The sequence below is a fragment of the Cucurbita maxima genome, unplaced genomic scaffold (assembly GCF_002738345.1).
Source record: "Cucurbita maxima cultivar Rimu unplaced genomic scaffold, Cmax_1.0 Cma_Scf00019, whole genome shotgun sequence".
NCBI classification, from domain to species: Eukaryota; Viridiplantae; Streptophyta; class Magnoliopsida; order Cucurbitales; family Cucurbitaceae; genus Cucurbita; species Cucurbita maxima.
The window spans coordinates 1,922,802-1,939,520 of record NW_019272035.1 but is presented as its reverse complement, the minus strand read 5'-3'; the positions used below and the strand labels follow the sequence as shown (position 1 = coordinate 1,939,520).

Below are 16,719 nucleotides of genomic sequence, written 5' to 3'. Positions count from 1 at the left end.
TATTGATGGACTAAAAAATTTGTCCACTTTCATATACTAAAACTATATAGTTATGTGTAGTGGAGATCGTATTCACACGAGCATACCATATTAGGTTAAATATAAGATAGTCTACCAAAATTAAATTTCTATATACAATATAGTTGTCTCAAGTACCTCAACTTAATTTATGTTAATTATTTTAAATGATTGACTTAATAGACTATCAATTTCATCTCTATCCCGAGACTTTTCACGATCATTAAATAAATGAAGATAAGTGGATTTCAAATAGAAGTCAACTTGATTAAGACGTTAACTGCCTCACGTAAGACATCGTGAATTCTTAACAAACAAAAGAATCAATTAACTAGTGTCGTATCCATCCAGCAACGGTATGCTCGGATTGACGCGTTGGTTAATGTTTAGGCCGGATTTGAATGGCTTGAACAACAAGTCCAGATTTGAGCTGAAAGCCTTTGGTCTCCAAGAAGCTCATGGTGAGGTGTTCATCGTATTCTCCGGTGAAGAACTCTCCCAATTCAATCTCCGACCACCCATCGTCTCTCTCTCGGAGATCCCTAATTCCGTTGCTATCAAAATCCTCTCCCAAATCAGAAGCCAATAGCTTTATGGCTCTCTCCCTCCGATTCCCATAAAACAGAGACTCCATTTTGAGGTTGCTCTGTTCCTTGCGGCGCAGCCAAACAGAGCCTTGGGAGCTCTGCAACGCATCCCCCAATTGAACACAAACTTGGGCTGGCATCAAATCTAACCCATACCCTTTCTCTGAAATCTTCACCACAAGATAAGCTCCGTACAATGTGTTCGGAGACAGCCGTCCTGTTCTTGTTCTTCCATGGATTTCCACCCAGCTCGATGCTCTTAGCTCTGCAACTTCTGCGAATCTGGAAAATGGTTTTTGTTCTTAATTATTATGTTGTAATTTTATGGCGAATTTGGAGGCGACCCATTGAAATTAATTATAAATAATACCTTGATTGAGGATCGGATTTCCAGCTCCAACAGAGTGGATCGGAGCTCCAAGTGATCGCCAGCTCTCTTGCTGACAATGTATAACAGATCTTCCCGGAAAATCTCTCCAACTCAAAGCTCTGCAATAGCGTTTGTTTATTCGAATTATTATTTTATTTCGGATTAGTTACGAAATGGAAGACGGAATTATTTTGTTTCTTTACCTTTTTACCGCCGTCGATAAGGATCGGAGAACAGAGTCGGAAGAAAGCTTCTCTCTTCGAACAGAGTGGCAATTCGCCGGCGATATCAGAGGCGGCCATGATTTCGGCGTAGTTTCTAGGCAAAAATCTGCTCCAAACGACGTCGGATTCGGCTGCTGATCGGAACGTCGACGAGACGAGGGACAGTTTCCCAGCGTCGGTGGGAGTCGTGAGTAACAGAATCGCCGAAATACAGTCCTCCGGCAACACTCCGATGCTGGAAATTCCGGCCATTTTTTTGTTCACAGTCAGAAAAATCCAATATCTCTCTCTCTCTTGATTTTTGTTGGGTTTGTGTGGAAAAAAATTTGGCGATTGGGTTTATATAAAACACTTTCTCTCTCTAGTTTCTCTCTCCTACTCATTTTGGATGTACTTCATTTGGCACGTGTCCGATGTGTAACGAGAGTGGCTGTGGCGTCCACCCGAACGCGTTGATTTAAAAAATATAATAAAATAATAAGGTCTTGTTTGGCTGCATGCTAATGGAAAACCGGTAACGGGAAATGTCGGTCAAAACGTGGACCGTTGATTTTTTTCCCTTTTTAATTAAACTTTAATTTTGTTTGGGGCCAATTGTAATTTAACGGAAACCGAGGGCTGGGTCAATAGTCAAATACTGGAGTCTTGACTTATTGCACCCACTCGCAACCAAAGGGGATTCTTTTTTTTTTTCAAAAATAAAAAATAAAAAATAATTATTGTATGAACATATAACCAATCAACGTAATTCATTAATAATTGACATATATTTATTTATATTTAAAATATTTAAAACTCGAAGTTGAAATAATTATATTGTATATTTAGCATCTAGATTGAGGGATGGTGCCAAGTAAGAGTGTAACAACTATGTGTCACTGTTATGCTTGTTCAAGGCCTGTTATCTATTGTCGTATGTCAAATGTCCTATTCATACTTGTCCAATACGTGTTGTCTATGACCACATGCCCGTTCCAAACACCTTTTACATGTTTTCATCTTAGATAAGCTTTTACTATTTCATGTTATGACAATATGAACGTGTATAGTCGTTCATCAAAATCATATCTACATTCACTAAGGTTAAAATGTACGATAGGGAGATATGACTAGCTCTCACTTCTTCAAACCCGAACTATATGCTATCAAGGTCATTATTAGTGCCTACTTGCTTTTTGCTTATAATATTGCTTCTTTTCAAATTGTTTTCAACATGTTTTCACACTCACGTTTTTCAAAATATTTCTCTCAAATGTGACTCGAGGCTCGAGTATACGCTGACATTATTCGCAAAGTCTAAATTTCTCACAACTTATTTGTTCGCTGAGTTAAAACAAGTGTCGCACAATCGTTATCTCACTATCATAAGAGTGCAATTGTGACACTGACACTCTACATTCAGTATTATTTGATTTCGACGTCTGAAATAGGACTTTGTGGTTCTTTCTACTTCGACCTTCATTTGATTTTGACGGTCGATGTCAACTTATGGTCCTTTGCATTTCAATAGTGATTTGAAAACAAAAATTTAAAACGAATGGAGTCGAGTAATACACTAATTAATAAATTAAGAAATTATATGTAAATAGTGAATTTCTAACTGTTATTAATTAATTTTTGGAAGTGTATTATGGTATAAATTTTTTATAATTATTATTTTCCATGTTATGTTTTAAATAATTTTAATTCTAACAATCTCTTTATTTCATGTGAATCTATTTTTTTTTTTTTTTATCAAAATTTTAAAAGTGAGACAAATTTTTAATTTGCATATCAAACAAATCCTCCAATTATCTAAGAAATTGTATAAAAAAATTATTATTATTATTATTATTTTTATTTTACTTTTCCAATCGTTATTCTAGATTTAAAAATTATCATTTTTTTTAACTTAAAAAATTAAATTTTAAATTTATAAATCAAATTAAAATCCATCTTTGAAACTTTTAACCTTTTAATTGATAATATAATATTTAAACCAATTTATTTTTTTAAAAAATAAATTTTAATATTTATTTTTAAATAACTTTCTTAAAAGTATAAAATAAAATAAAATATATATAACATTGACCATGAATATTAAATTCATTTTAAATATTATAGAGGAAGAGACTTAGCCATAAAAAATGTATAGTTATTGAAAGGTCTTTTTTAAATAAAAAATGTCATTTTATTATTATTATTATTATTATGTGAGAAAATAATATTATTAGAGAAAAAAATATCATTTCATTCTAATATTATAGACGTGAGATCGCAAACCTTTCATCATGAAAAACGTCATTATTACAAGAACGAGTTACATATCAATTTGCATTGTTCGTCTCGAAATAGTGAAAATAATCTTCGTTTACAGTGGAAACACTTATTCTCGATAAAGTGAGTATACCTCTTTATAATTCAATACCGGAACTAATTGGATGCAATAAAATTTCGAGACTATTTGTAATTGTTAAAGATGTCCACGGGGTGAGACAGGGACAGGGACAAGGAAGTCTTCTTCATACCCATTAAAATTTTCATTTATTATTGTGGGAATTGGTATAGGAATTCTATGCAGCACATTTGCAGCGATCGAGTTAACCACTGATAATTTTTTTCGGTTTATTATTCTTTAAAAAAATAATTATATTAAAATTTTCATTTTTAAATATCATCTTTATTTAAAAACGGTAAAAAAAAAAAAATCATAATAAATTAATATATTTTATATGCAATCGGGTAACGTTATACCAACATAATTTTTAAAAATTCAAATTTTAACATTAAAAAAAAAAAAAAACTTAGAACACTTAAATATAATAATTCGAGCTCCAAAATTAACTAATTTATATTTTAATATATATTATATTAAGTTATCCGTAAAAAAATATATTTATATTTAATGGGATGTGTGAATGTTTGATTAATCCATCACACATAAATTATAAGGATATGAAAATAGTAATAAATGGAAATAACAATAAATGGAAAGATACCTATGATAATAAGGCAAATATTAGATATTTGACTTATAATAAAATATCAAATATAATATATATGGTAAACTATAATTTATTACTAAATATCTTTAATAGGATGGAACCGGGGATAGGGACGTATAATCTCGTTCTCGAGCCCATATATTATTATTATTATTATTATTATTTAAAATATGTGGGTTATTATTATTATTATTATTATTATTATTTTAATTGACTTTTTTGAATTTTCAAATAATTGTAATTAGAGTTCAAAAAGTGGAGGAGGGGTGGTCAGTTTTGGGTACACACTATGGAAGTTGCATACGAAACTCTCCAATCACTATTCATTTAATATTCATTTAATATTCATTACCTTTTTTTATTTTAATAAAATAATCCAAATTTACACGTGTCTAAATAAATAAATAAACAATTTAAATATATGTATCTAATTGATATTTATTTAATATCTTTTTATTTTAGTATCTATTATTTAATTAGTTGTTAAAGATTAAAATTATCACATAATATTTAGAAATTGCCTCAAAATATATTTTTTTTAATTTTTTAAATGTGAGCAATTTGATGGGTTTTTTTTTTTTTTTTTTTAATGAGAAGTAATTTTATTAATTTAGTTGATATAATAAATTAAACTAAAATTAAAATTAAATAATAAAAGGGTTCTTAATTCCACGCCGCCCATGTTATTAAAACAACTGCGTTTAATCTAATCCTTTTCCTTAAGCAGGCTTTAAATTCTTAAACAAACAAGAGAGAGAAAGAAGAGAGAGAGAGGAAGTGATTCTATATAAACCCAATACCCAAATTTCTTTTCTTGCAGACCCAACTAAAGATAAGATTGGATCAAAAAAATGGCCGGAATTTCCAGCATCGGAGTGTTGCCGGAGGACTGTATTTCGGCGATTCTGTCACTCACGACTCCCACCGACGCCGGGAAATTGTCCCTCGTCTCGTCGACGTTCCGATCAGCAGCCGAATCCGACGTCGTTTGGAGCAGATTTTTGCCTAGAAACTACGCCGAAATCATGGCCGTTTCTGATATCGCCGGCGAATTGCCACTCTGTTCGAAGAGAGAAGCTTTCTTCCGACTCTGTTCTCCGATCCTTATCGACGGCGGTAAAAAGGTAAAGAAACAAAATAATTCCGTCTGACATTTCGTAACTAATCCGAAATAAAATAATAATTCGAATAAACAAACGCTATTGCAGAGCTTTGAGTTGGAGAGATTTTCCGGGAAGATCTGTTATACATTGTCAGCAAGAGAGCTGGCGATCACTTGGAGCTCCGATCCACTCTGTTGGAGCTGGAAATCCGATCCTCAATCAAGGTATTATTCATAATTAATTTCAATGGGTCGCCTCCAAATTCGCCATAAAATTACAACATGATAATTAAGAACAAAAACCATTTTCCAGATTCGCAGAAGTTGCAGAGCTAAGAGCATCGAGCTGGGTGGAAATCCATGGAAGAACAAGAACAGGACGGCTGTCTCCGAACACATTGTACGGAGCTTATCTTGTGGTGAAGATTTCAGAGAAAGGGTATGGGTTAGATTTGATGCCAGCCCAAGTTTGTGTTCAATTGGGGGATGCGTTGCAGAGCTCCCAAGGCTCTGTTTGGCTGCGCCGCAAGGAACAGAGCAACCTCAAAATGGAGTCTCTGTTTTATGGGAATCGGAGGGAGAGAGCCATAAAGCTATTGGCTTCTGATTTGGGAGAGGATTTTGATAGCAACGGAATTAGGGATCTCCGAGAGAGAGACGATGGGTGGTCGGAGATTGAATTGGGAGAGTTCTTCACCGGAGAAGACGATGAACACCTCACCATGAGCTTCTTGGAGACCAAAGGCTTTCAGCTCAAATCTGGACTTGTTGTTCAAGCTATTCAAATTCGGCCTAAACATTAGCCAACACGCTCAATCCAAGCATACCATAGTTCCATGGATACACACTAGTTAATTGATTCTTTTGTTTGTTAAGAATTTAAGATGTCTTACGTGAGGCAACTAAAGTCTTAATCAAGTGGAATTCGGTTTGAAATCGACATCATATGTTCATTTATTTAAAAAAATATATATTAAATATATATTAAATATATAAAATAATTGTGTTGAATCCACGTACTTGGATGGATGATGAAAGTGGGGAGAAAGTCTCCAATGAGAGATGAAATTAATATTCTATTAAGTCAATCATTTAAAATAATTAATTAAATTAAATTGAGGTAGGTGGACAACAACCCTATTGTATATAGAAATTTAATTTTTGTAAACTAGCTTATTTCCGCCAAACATAATAGGTCTAGTGTATGAAATATGCATACCATAATTTGTCTGTGGATCGATAAGCATCAATTGACCCGAGCATAGTTTAACAGATAAGAAATCAACTATCATTCTAAAAGTTGATGGTTTGATTCTCTACTTAATTGAGCACAATCTTATAATGGTTCTAACTTATAGTTCATCTTACAATATGAACACGGTTAATTTGGACAAATTCTCTATCGTGAATTAATTGAGTAATCTTTAATTGATCCCACAATATAATCACTATCAACAAAGATCATTGTCATGACATACCCATATGTCTCTCAACTACCATATACCATCATGGACCATTGTCATTATCCAAAAGAGTTCACAACTAAGGAATAGTCCACGATCTCTTGATTGTCCTCACATACATTTAAGGGCACGACCCCAACAATAATAACTCATATCATAGACTATCGAAATAAGTTTATAAGTAAAAGTTAGCTGGTGATTCCTTGGTAGCCCATATATTGTACCGTATCATTTGATTAGAGAGTGACACCACATCATAGCTAGCTCCAAACGAAATATGTAAACACATGTCAATCAAGTTCACAATTAATAGTAACCATCACACCTAACACATAATAGCATTTACACATAATGTTACATTATATAGTAGAAACATGTATCGTAAGTAGAGTATGATAAATTGCATAATAAAATAACCTATCATGCTAGTAAAATGCAAAATAAAATAACCACTCGTGCTCATTAACCCGTATGCATCATGCTTTCAACAACAAATTTTAATCTTTATCTCAAATCATCCACAGAAATTAGTTCTAACTCAATCAAATTCAATCCTACAAGTCTTGAATCGCAACTTATTTTTTTAGTCAAATTAAAAGTGAAATGACGTTCATAAAATCATCCAATGAAAATTAAGAGAGAAAAAAATAAAAGTATTTAAACAAGATCTTTCACTGAATACGATTAAGGTTCTATAATAATGAAAACTTTTACTAAGACACGACTGAGTCTCATAATAATATCTCTGCAAGTCTAGCAAAACATGAATTTTTCGTCTCACAAAAAGGGTCGAACATATGCTGAAATTAAACTCTGTATCCCCTGCTGTTTCTTTTTCCTCTTGCTCTCTCAAACTTCCTTCCCTTCGACCTCACGTATGGTTTCGTATGGCTGTGAGGAACACCAGGAGCTGGACCGAAGTGCTTCACGGCTTCACGGGAATTCTTTGGTCCACGAAGAAGAACCTTTGAAATCAAAATTAACAGAAGGTTAAGTATGAATCTAAGCATATCTGAATGTTGTTGAACATGAGAACTGATGAAACACGGAGCACATAGCTAAATAAAATAGGAATATGTCACAGTTAGGAGCCTTTGATAACAGTGAGTACCAGAGGTTGTGTTTTGAGTGTGATAGAGAAAGTAAATGGGGTTGTAATCTTACCGTATTCTGACCAAGAGGTGCCCTCAGGGCAAGCTGGTCGAATGTCAAGCACTCACCACCTGCCTTCTCAATCCTTGCCCTTGCGGTCTCGGTAAACCTCAAGGCTGTCACTTTCAAAGCTGGAACTTCATAAACGCGAATGTCGTCGGTCACAGTTCCCACAATGACGGCAATTTTATCTTCCTATACCATGTTAACCACCAGAGAATTTAGACAAGGGAAAATAACACAAAGGCTGAAATCAAAATATTAAGAACATGTAGTGCATAAATATAAGTACACACCTTTCCCTTCATGAACTTGATAAGTCTGGATAGAGAAATTGGTGGCTTGTTCACCTTGCTCATGAACAAGCGCTTCAGGATCACGGAATTGAAATTGCTTCCAGTTCTTCGGACAAGAAACCGGTACAGCTGAATTCAGTAAGCAAGATTAAAGATCAATCATTTAAGCAATCAAAATAAGTGTAATGAACTCCTAACAAAGAATTAACTTATTGTTGAAAACAATCTTAAATGCAAGAAAGTTCTCACTATATATAAAATATAGTAAATATCATATGGAGCAAAACATAGATGATTTTCCCCACAGAAAAAGGGAAGAGATAACCCCCAACCACATAGAGGACCCAGTTTGGATTACAAACCCACACTACTAAGCTTGAGAAAAAAAGGTTATTATAAATATTTTGGATATGCAAACAAACACACACCACTACTGGAAATAATATATTTACAACTCTAGGCTAGTTCCCTCAGTGACAAGTTGAAGATCAGTCATCGTGTAATCAGTATTCGCATGGTTTGAAAAATGAAGCATCACAGGGAAAAACAACCCATTGCTCTATCAGAATGAATAGAAGCCTTACTCGATTAGTAAATGGACACAACAGAAATTAATGCATGACCCATATTTTTCATAACCACTTTACTTCCGAATTCAAGATGCAATGAAAGAAACTTCAAAAGTAGAATAATTTGAACTCAGACAAATATGTGGATTAAGTCCAGTCCTTGACCTAAAAAAAGTCTCATAATGAGCTGGGTATCACATATTTCATCTTGCGGAAGAGACTATAGTCGCATACCAATCAAAATATAATGAGTGAGAACTAAAACCATGAGAGCAAAAAAGGTTCCAAAACTAAAAATTTGAAATCAAGGTTTATTAATGGCCAATGATTAATGACATCTTCTGGTTCTTGTTCAAATTAAACTAGAAAATTGAACTCTAAACCTGGGCTCAGATAAATGTGGAACTAGTTCATTCCTAGACCTACGGAAGGTCTCATAATGAGCTGGGATACACAGATATCATCACTGCATAAGAAATTTCCACTACTTTCTTATCAAACAACCACATTTCAAACACAACTACGTTAAAAAAATGTAGAACCAAAAACCGAAATATGAGCAGAGAACAAATACAAAAATAACAATGGACAAAGTTCCAAATGATGCTCACAAAATTAGGTTTGAAACTCCATTCTCCCTTCGCGATATCTCAAGTTAAATCAAATTCATTTTAAAATAACCATACGCATAATCACCATTCGCTAAGAAAAATCTACAAAAATGCAAGAGCTCGTGAGTACAGCGGAACCAATGACGATTAGAAAAACCAACCTTAACAAGAAGCTTGAGGTAGATATCATCGGACTTAGGGGCAGTCCTCTTGGTCTTCTTGCTCTTACCTCCTGCTACAAGATCGATCCCCTGTAATAAATGGAAAACGCATCTAAGACATTGATCTACGCCATTGTAGGCAGAGAAAATTAAGTAAAGAGAGAAAGAGAAAAAGACTGACCATTGTCGTTTAAGGTGGAGAAAACCCTTCCCTTCTGCGACGGCGACGGCGACCTCTGAGGGGAGGAAAATGGCTCTAGGGTTTTTGAAGACCCCTTTTATGGAAGCCGAGGGCAAAAGTGATGCACCACTGCGGCGCGTTTAACCTATCTTCAGAAATTGAATCTTGACCGTACACGTGTACTGTTAACTAATTTACAATATAATTCGGAGGTTTTATAACCTATCTAATTTAATTATAAATTGGTTAAAATATTATTATTTAACAAATTTTAATAAAAATCAAATTCAACCTAACTTTAAAATAAATAAATAAATTATGTGTTTCATAAATTTAATATTTATGGAAAATATATTAATAAATAATTTTAAAATTAAATAAAATTCAAAATACCAAGACTAAAGGGGCAACCTTTTAAATTCTACCATATATATAAACAATTACTCATATAATTGTTCATCGTAGAGAAAAAGATAACGAATTTTCATAATTTTTGTTGATTTAATTAAAAATAAATAAAAAAAGCATGTCAACGTTTATCTAATATACACATTGTTTAGTGTTCTAATTATCGACCTAAATTAGCTCATTGAGCTTCAGATAGAAAAATACCTTTTCTACTAACCCATGGGATCGAGAGTGACATAGATGGCTAACTACCAGAAAGAGAAATCAAGGTCGATCAAGTGAGATTTTAGACAATGACCATCGTATATTAGGTTAACTCATCGTTCGATCCTAATATATATGTTGACATGAATCCATATGAGTATAGGAACTAATCTTATTGTTAAAACAATACGTTCTATTAGTATGCTCAGTTTTGCATTACTTCGTTCTAGGTATTCAACCATGTCAAAACATATGACACAAAATTTGACGTCTCTATGAAATCTTACATGTACGTCAACTCTAACAAAGATAATTAGGATCGGTATCTTGACCTGTACTGATTATGTCAAAATCTCGTATCAATTTTATGTTAAAACGAGTGCGTGTGCATATATTTGCAAGTATAATATAAGGAATTTGTGTTAATTTTATTACTAGGGGTAACAACATTGTCTCCTCGATTAACATGTATACGAATGAGTGAAATAAATTTAGTAGGATTATAACTATCAAAGACAGAGATGTATTTGTCTCGGTTGCATAAAATGATATTTCTAATAATTTTTATTTTTTTATATATACATACACATATACTGAGACGAGATAGGGATTAGGGGTTGGGGATAGAGACAGGGACGGAGAATGTAATAACCTTTCCCGACCCGTCCCGACCCGTTTAGCTTAACAAGGAGAAATTCCTTCTCGCTCCTTCTCGATTTCCTATTTAGTCATCAATTTAAAAATAAAATATTACGTTATAATTAAATTTGGTAATTTTTATTAATTTTTATTTTAAACGACAAATCGTGTCAACACTCTTGACCGCATTAGTTGGGCTGGGTCCAGCCCAGACAAAAAAAGCGTCCTAATGCCACCAGCGACCGCGCTTTGACATATGACGACACGTCGGAATACTATCACGAAACGGGCCGGATTAACCGAGTGGGCTAAAACCGACCCGTTACAGCTCATCGACTGTTTCTCCTTTTTTTACGTCGCCCTGTCCCGTCTCTCTCTCTCTCCTTCTGCTTAAGTTCGCTTGAAAATCGGTGAAAAAATTTCCAGTTTCTGGCAATGGCTGACGACGAAGTGGAGCTCAGCGACGAGCAGAAGAAGGAAATCGCGAAGTGGTTTCTTCTAAACGCTCCCGCCGGAGAAATCCAATTCGTCGCCAAAGGTAATAAATTACAATTCGGTTCATGTAGATGTTTATTTTTGGATATACATTTTAGACAATCATTTCCGGTGATTTTTCTTGTTCGAATTATGAATTTGATGTTTTGTGGTTATCAATTTTCAGATGTGAAAAAAATTTTGAATGACGATAAGTTGTACCACGAGGCAGCATCTGAAGCGTTTCCTCAGTACAACAAATCACACATGATTTCCCTCGAAATGCCTGGCTTAGTTGGAGATGTAAGTTTCTTATACCGATAGTCATTGTGAGCTGCTATTTTCCTTGCGGATAAGGTTGGTGAACTAGTTTTGTCGATTCGAGATAATTGTAGTGAGTGGCGCGAAGAGCCTGCACTTTGTTCTCACTGTATGCTTCGGGTTTGCTTTCGTTTTATTTAAATTTCAAGTAATATTCTGCGTCATTTTGGATTGATATGCTGTTTTATCTCGGGATTTAAATGGAATACTGTCCAGCCCCATCCAAGTAGATTCAAAAAGTTCACAAACCGTTTAGTTGTAAAGATTTCGTGCATATCTAGCTAAACAAACTGGTATGGATAGTCGGGCCAGTAGATGGTTATATACTTATTATCTCGACACTACGTTCTAGGAAGCTTGCAGTTTCGTTATTTTGTTTTCTTTAGTTTCTCAGTTTTCTCGTCTGATGTGAATTCAGGTGATTATTACACCATTCAATGAGCTTGAAGAAAACGAATTCCTTGACCCAAGAACTACACAAGTTGCTATAATTGATAATATTAAACAGGTAAGGCTCCAATCTGAATCAATCCCAGAATAGTAACCATTTTACGGATGTAAAAAGTCCAAGTGGCTGAGATAGATATTGATTTCCCCTTTCTTGAGACATGGAGAAATGAAGAAATCATGAGCACTAGATTGACAATAGAAGTAATTAACTTATCGTGGGAACTTGAATGTATATTATTTTGCTCACCATTTCTTAAGATTATTTCCGTGCTCATTTTTAGTTGATGTTCCATACCTTAGAGCATTTTCTATTGGTTTAGTCTGTACTAACAAAATCAGAATACCTGTTTATTTAATTATTCTCGAAGAAAATTTAGACTAGGTTGTTAACTACACTAGTATCTAGTATCCTTTCATGTCTTCTGGTTTATTTTACAAATTTCGTTGATTTTATTAAATTTATGGAAATTACTTACCTCCATGCATCCTCCTCCCCCTCTTTCTTGGTCAATTCAGCTTTCCAAGTTGTTTTATAATTTCATCGGTTTTTGTTCACATGGTGTTTAATTTGCTTAGGTATGTACTGCAGTGAGACCTGCTCTGGATGAGGAACTTCCTTCTGCATATGTTGAGGATTTTCGGTAGGCTTTACGACTAGTTTGAAAAACTGAAATTTAGTAACCATTCTTATTAGAGATTCATATATTAAATGATTTGATGAACGCGAGTCTTAGAATTTTCAGCACATGTAATTATCATGGTTTGACCATAGGGCCTTCTAAACAATAAAAAGCTACAAAGCAATGAGTTCAAATTATGACGACCATTTATTTAGGACTTAATATCCTACGAGTTTCTTTGATAACCAGATCTTGTAAGGTAGGCAGCTGTCTTGAAAATAGGCGAGATGCATGTAAATTGACTTAGGACATTCACCAATATTCACTTACTGATTAGGTGATAAGATATTGCCCCTTGGAAGTGAATCAGTTTCTTTCTTGTACTAACCTGTCTAAAATTTCTCTTTTGTTTAACATTGACAAAAGCGAAGTCTGTTGTGTTTAACAACAAATATATGCACTTCTATAGCATAATTGTAAAGTAGTTTGAGCCATGTTTCAGAGTATGCAGAACCATAAATTCTAATATTTTGTCTTCTGTACAATATGCTTAGAGTCTGGAAGCATCCAAGTTAAATGAGAATCCTACACCCAAAATTGTCTCGTATTGGTTCTCGTTGAAAGCTAAACTAAAACCATTAAGTACGAATGTTGAAGAGAGTATGAAAATAAACTATGAAACCGAATGAGACCGGCTAAAGTAAATAAGCCTCAAGATGTCTATGTATAATGATCAGTCTTTTTCTTTATTTTGTATTCTGTGTTATGGCAGATGTGCTGTCGATGAAGAAATTGCTCGATATGTCGGTGAAGCTTATCCAAAAGGGGTCTGTTCAGTTTACTGTGTAACTGGAAAAGATGCAGAGGGACCTGAATCTGATTTTGAGCTTGCTGTGGTTATTTCTGCTTCGAGACATAGCCCTCAGAACTTCTGGTGCGTGAATGGTCATCAGAATATAACTTCTTGACTTGTTTCTTTGTCTTCTCCTATTCATCTTCATTGTTGTTTTTTTCACTCTTCCCTCTCTTCGTTGAGATGTGTAAGGTGTGGAAGAATTAAGTATTGTCAAGTGTATGTTGATTTTATTTGTAGTTGCAGAAAATGTGATGCTTTTGGTTCATCTGTTGCTGATGACATTTCAGTTCATTAGTGTTGATGAATTCATTGTGCAGACTTCAAATTCAACTCCCTTTCTTTGATGTTTGTTTCCATTCTTGTGCAGTAATGGAAGTTGGCGTTCCACATGGAACATTGAGTTCAAGAGTGATTTTCAATCGCTTGAAATAAGAGGGAAAATGCAGGTACTTTCTGTTATTTAATTCAGGTGCACAACAGATTTGTGCCTATCTCTCTCATTTCTTGGATTTGAACTTTTTTTTAGTGTTACTAAAACCTCAAAATTCCGTCCTTTGGGGCTCATTTCATCTCTACTTTCTTCAGGTTGTTGCCCATTACTTTGAGGAGGGAAATGTTCAATTAGATGCAAAGCATGAATGTAATGATTCAACCATCCTACAGGTCATTGCTAATTTGAAAGTTTTCTTTTTAATGAATATTTTTGGTTAGTATTGTTACCTTTGGAGTCAAATGCTTGATTACTCTTGTTGTTTTTTACATTAATTTGTAGAGCATTGGGCATCCCAATATGCAGTGCAGCATGGTCATGAATAATGAAATCTTTGTTTGATAGTATGTTCTGTTATGCCATCAAATATTAGTCTAGAAAACATTCTTGTAGTCATATAACTTAAGTTTGTGATGCATTGTTCTCTGTTTGTCCATCAGATGTTTTTATTTTTTCTTGCCATACAGGGGTTTGACCTTCTTTTCAAATTGTTGAAATTTGTTACATTATTTTCAGGCTCCTGAAGATTGTGCAGTTGCGATAGCCAATATTATTCGTCATCATGAAGCAGAATACTTGGCATCTCTTGAGGTTCTGCATCTATCCATTACCATTATTGTTTATTGGGTTTTCTAGGAAGATTAACTAATGATTGTATGGTTGACAGACATCCTATTCAAACTTGCCAGATACCACCTTCAAGGTACTCTTTTTATTGGGTGAAAAGCTATTGCATTTCTAGAGCATTCCATCGGTTTTAATTCTGTTTTGTTATGTCAAATGAATTGTTCAACTCTTATCCCATTATCTTAACCATCTAATCCTAGGAAAAGTGAAGTGGGGGAATTTTTTTTTTTTTTTTTTCCAAAAATTGATTCGAAGAAGTGAAGAAGCTATTTTGATCTTTATCTTTATCTTGTTTTCACCTTGAACTTTGAATATAATAATAATAATAACTGTATAAATATTCTGTCAATTCTTTAGTTGCTGGTTGCTCGATTGGAGATTAGTTGTATGCATACAAGACTGTCATTTGTCAATTTCATCAACTTATTATAAATTTTAACCGACAATTTCTCTGTGAATTTGAACTTTTTCTTTGTTAATCTTATGCAATGTGAAAATTTGAAGTTACTCATAGATTATATGAGAAGTGGCTATATTTTCTGGCCACAGTTTTCTTCTCTTTTTCATGTCTACTCCAGTGGCGTTGTTTGGCCCAGCGTTGTCTTATTATCTCTTATCCTTAAATTGACCTTGTGAAAGAATGGGGGAAATGCTGTTATTAATGTAGTCTTGCTACTATGGTTGCTAGAGATTTTACCTTTGTGGTCTTAGTTGTCCTATGTTCTCAACAAACTCATTAGTTATCTCAGATCTTTTGTGATGCATTGTAGGATCTTCGGAGGAAGCTTCCCGTTACTCGGACCCTATTTCCATGGCATAATACCTCACAATTCAGCTTAACAAGAGACATTGCTAAAGAACTTGGAGTTGGAAAGTAAACGCACAAACATAAAGAAAAAACAGTAGCTTTGTTCACTCTTACAGGTAAAACAAAGATACAAATCTTATTCCCCTTTGGTTTGCTTCCTAAATCACTTAATTCTGCCTTTGGAGTTTCTTTCTTGTTTGTCCTTTCCTCGAGATCGCTTCCTTGTTTTGATGTCTTCCTTGTAATATTCATTCTTGTGAGTTGTATAGATGCGAACGCAATGGGATGCTACTGACTGTAAGTACTCATAATTTGTAAATTGAAGGTTATATGCTCTGTTTTATTGCATTTGATTCTAAAATAGATTATAAGTGTTGCTTCTTCTTGTTCTTCTCACCTTCTATTTGCTGTTTTTTTCCCCTTGCTTTAACAACAGTCCATCCATGCGTGTGTCTATTAAAAGTTCTCTTCCTTATTTAGAAGTTCCTCCATTATTGGTTGCCTTATTAAATTATTTTGCCCCCCTTTGATTTTATTTTGCAACCCCACTTATTTACCACTATTGTTGTGATTTCTATTATTCATGGTCCTTTCTCTTCTGCTACACCCATTGATAGGTAGGTGAGATTCCACAATGGAGGGAGGGGGAAAAATAGCTTGCTTGGTAAATTATTTTTATAGGTTTTTGTTTCTATATTTAAAATTGTTTTAAGAATTGTGGTTGGGTGTTTTGTGTTATTATGCAGATTGAAGTTGTTATTCTGAAAGAAATAACAACGTTATTTGCGTTTGAAATTAAGTCATTCATGCTATGGAGCTCCAGCAGCTAACATTTTCTCTTTAGTCTTCTTCTTCTTGCATTACCTTTCAAAGGATTGTTTAGAAGCCAACCGACGATCCTTACGATCACATAGAAGCCTCAAGAACTATATGTGGAAAGACTAGTGAAAGGCAACCATTGAAAATGTCCCCCACATATGCTTTTAAAAGCTTTTAAGTAGACCTGAAATCCTTAAGACTTTCTAAAAAATTGACTTAGTTTGTTTATCTAAGGTGTTTTTTTTTTTTTTTTTTTTTTTTTTTTTTTTTTTTTTTTTTTTTTTT

At 34.0% G+C, this 16,719-nt stretch overlaps 4 protein-coding genes and 2 non-coding genes across 6 annotated transcripts; 2 read left to right on the top strand and 4 right to left on the bottom strand.

The window, feature by feature from the left end:
- Positions 1–241: 241 nt before the first annotated feature.
- On the bottom strand, positions 242–1,497 carry LOC111493914 (F-box protein PP2-B15-like). Its single transcript, XM_023143823.1, has 3 exons — positions 1,179–1,497; positions 976–1,094; positions 242–887 (listed from the first exon to the last, which is right to left on the bottom strand). The coding sequence occupies exons 1-3, from the start codon at positions 1,449–1,451 to the stop codon at positions 398–400; spliced, it is 882 nt and encodes a 293-aa protein (XP_022999591.1). The 5' UTR covers positions 1,452–1,497; the 3' UTR covers positions 242–397.
- A 3,499-nt stretch (positions 1,498–4,996) lies between these two features.
- On the top strand, positions 4,997–6,225 carry LOC111493739 (F-box protein PP2-B15-like). The gene is made up of 3 exons (XM_023143562.1): positions 4,997–5,307; positions 5,392–5,510; positions 5,599–6,225. Exons 1-3 carry the CDS (start codon positions 5,035–5,037, stop codon positions 6,086–6,088), a joined length of 882 nt encoding a protein of 293 aa, XP_022999330.1. The 5' UTR covers positions 4,997–5,034; the 3' UTR covers positions 6,089–6,225.
- A 1,174-nt stretch (positions 6,226–7,399) lies between these two features.
- LOC111493781 (60S ribosomal protein L18-2) lies at positions 7,400–9,846 on the bottom strand. The gene is made up of 5 exons (XM_023143631.1): positions 9,719–9,846; positions 9,538–9,627; positions 8,197–8,325; positions 7,913–8,095; positions 7,400–7,713 (listed from the first exon to the last, which is right to left on the bottom strand). The coding sequence occupies exons 1-5, from the start codon at positions 9,719–9,721 to the stop codon at positions 7,555–7,557; spliced, it is 564 nt and encodes a 187-aa protein (XP_022999399.1). The 5' UTR covers positions 9,722–9,846; the 3' UTR covers positions 7,400–7,554.
- Positions 8,660–8,741, bottom strand: LOC111494055. Its single transcript, XR_002720119.1, has one exon. It is a non-coding gene; the product is annotated as a small nucleolar RNA snoR53Y (small nucleolar RNA).
- On the bottom strand, positions 9,147–9,242 carry LOC111494050. The gene has a single exon (XR_002720114.1). It is a non-coding gene; the product is annotated as a small nucleolar RNA snoR69Y (small nucleolar RNA).
- A 1,498-nt stretch (positions 9,847–11,344) lies between the features above and the next one.
- LOC111493782 (F-actin-capping protein subunit alpha-like) lies at positions 11,345–15,997 on the top strand. Its single transcript, XM_023143632.1, has 10 exons — positions 11,345–11,507; positions 11,631–11,746; positions 12,183–12,272; positions 12,791–12,855; positions 13,607–13,768; positions 14,058–14,136; positions 14,276–14,353; positions 14,697–14,771; positions 14,848–14,883; positions 15,578–15,997. The coding sequence occupies exons 1-10, from the start codon at positions 11,405–11,407 to the stop codon at positions 15,683–15,685; spliced, it is 912 nt and encodes a 303-aa protein (XP_022999400.1). The 5' UTR covers positions 11,345–11,404; the 3' UTR covers positions 15,686–15,997.
- Positions 15,998–16,719: the final 722 nt, after the last annotated feature.

What these genes read in the sequence shown, in the direction of transcription:
- LOC111493914 (XM_023143823.1), bottom strand. Translation starts at nt 1,451, where the DNA reads ATGGCCGGAATTTCCAGCATCGGAGTGTTGCCGGAGGACTGTATTTCG. An exon ending in TTATCGACGGCGGTAAAAAG is followed by an intron (nt 1,095 to 1,178) that starts GTAAAGAAACAA and finishes ACGCTATTGCAG; the next exon opens with AGCTTTGAGTTGGAGAGATT. An exon ending in AAATCCGATCCTCAATCAAG is followed by an intron (nt 888 to 975) that starts GTATTATTTATA and finishes ACCATTTTCCAG; the next exon opens with ATTCGCAGAAGTTGCAGAGC.
- LOC111493739 (XM_023143562.1), top strand. Translation starts at nt 5,035, where the DNA reads ATGGCCGGAATTTCCAGCATCGGAGTGTTGCCGGAGGACTGTATTTCG. An exon ending in TTATCGACGGCGGTAAAAAG is followed by an intron (nt 5,308 to 5,391) that starts GTAAAGAAACAA and finishes ACGCTATTGCAG; the next exon opens with AGCTTTGAGTTGGAGAGATT. An exon ending in AAATCCGATCCTCAATCAAG is followed by an intron (nt 5,511 to 5,598) that starts GTATTATTCATA and finishes ACCATTTTCCAG; the next exon opens with ATTCGCAGAAGTTGCAGAGC.
- LOC111493781 (XM_023143631.1), bottom strand. An exon ending in ACCTCAAGCTTCTTGTTAAG is followed by an intron (nt 8,326 to 9,537) that starts GTTGGTTTTTCT and finishes TACTGAATTCAG; the next exon opens with CTGTACCGGTTTCTTGTCCG. An exon ending in TCAAGTTCATGAAGGGAAAG is followed by an intron (nt 8,096 to 8,196) that starts GTGTGTACTTAT and finishes AACATGGTATAG; the next exon opens with GAAGATAAAATTGCCGTCAT.
- LOC111493782 (XM_023143632.1), top strand. Translation starts at nt 11,405, where the DNA reads ATGGCTGACGACGAAGTGGAGCTCAGCGACGAGCAGAAGAAGGAAATC. An exon ending in CATAGCCCTCAGAACTTCTG is followed by an intron (nt 13,769 to 14,057) that starts GTGCGTGAATGG and finishes ATTCTTGTGCAG; the next exon opens with TAATGGAAGTTGGCGTTCCA. An exon ending in TGCCAGATACCACCTTCAAG is followed by an intron (nt 14,884 to 15,577) that starts GTACTCTTTTTA and finishes GATGCATTGTAG; the next exon opens with GATCTTCGGAGGAAGCTTCC.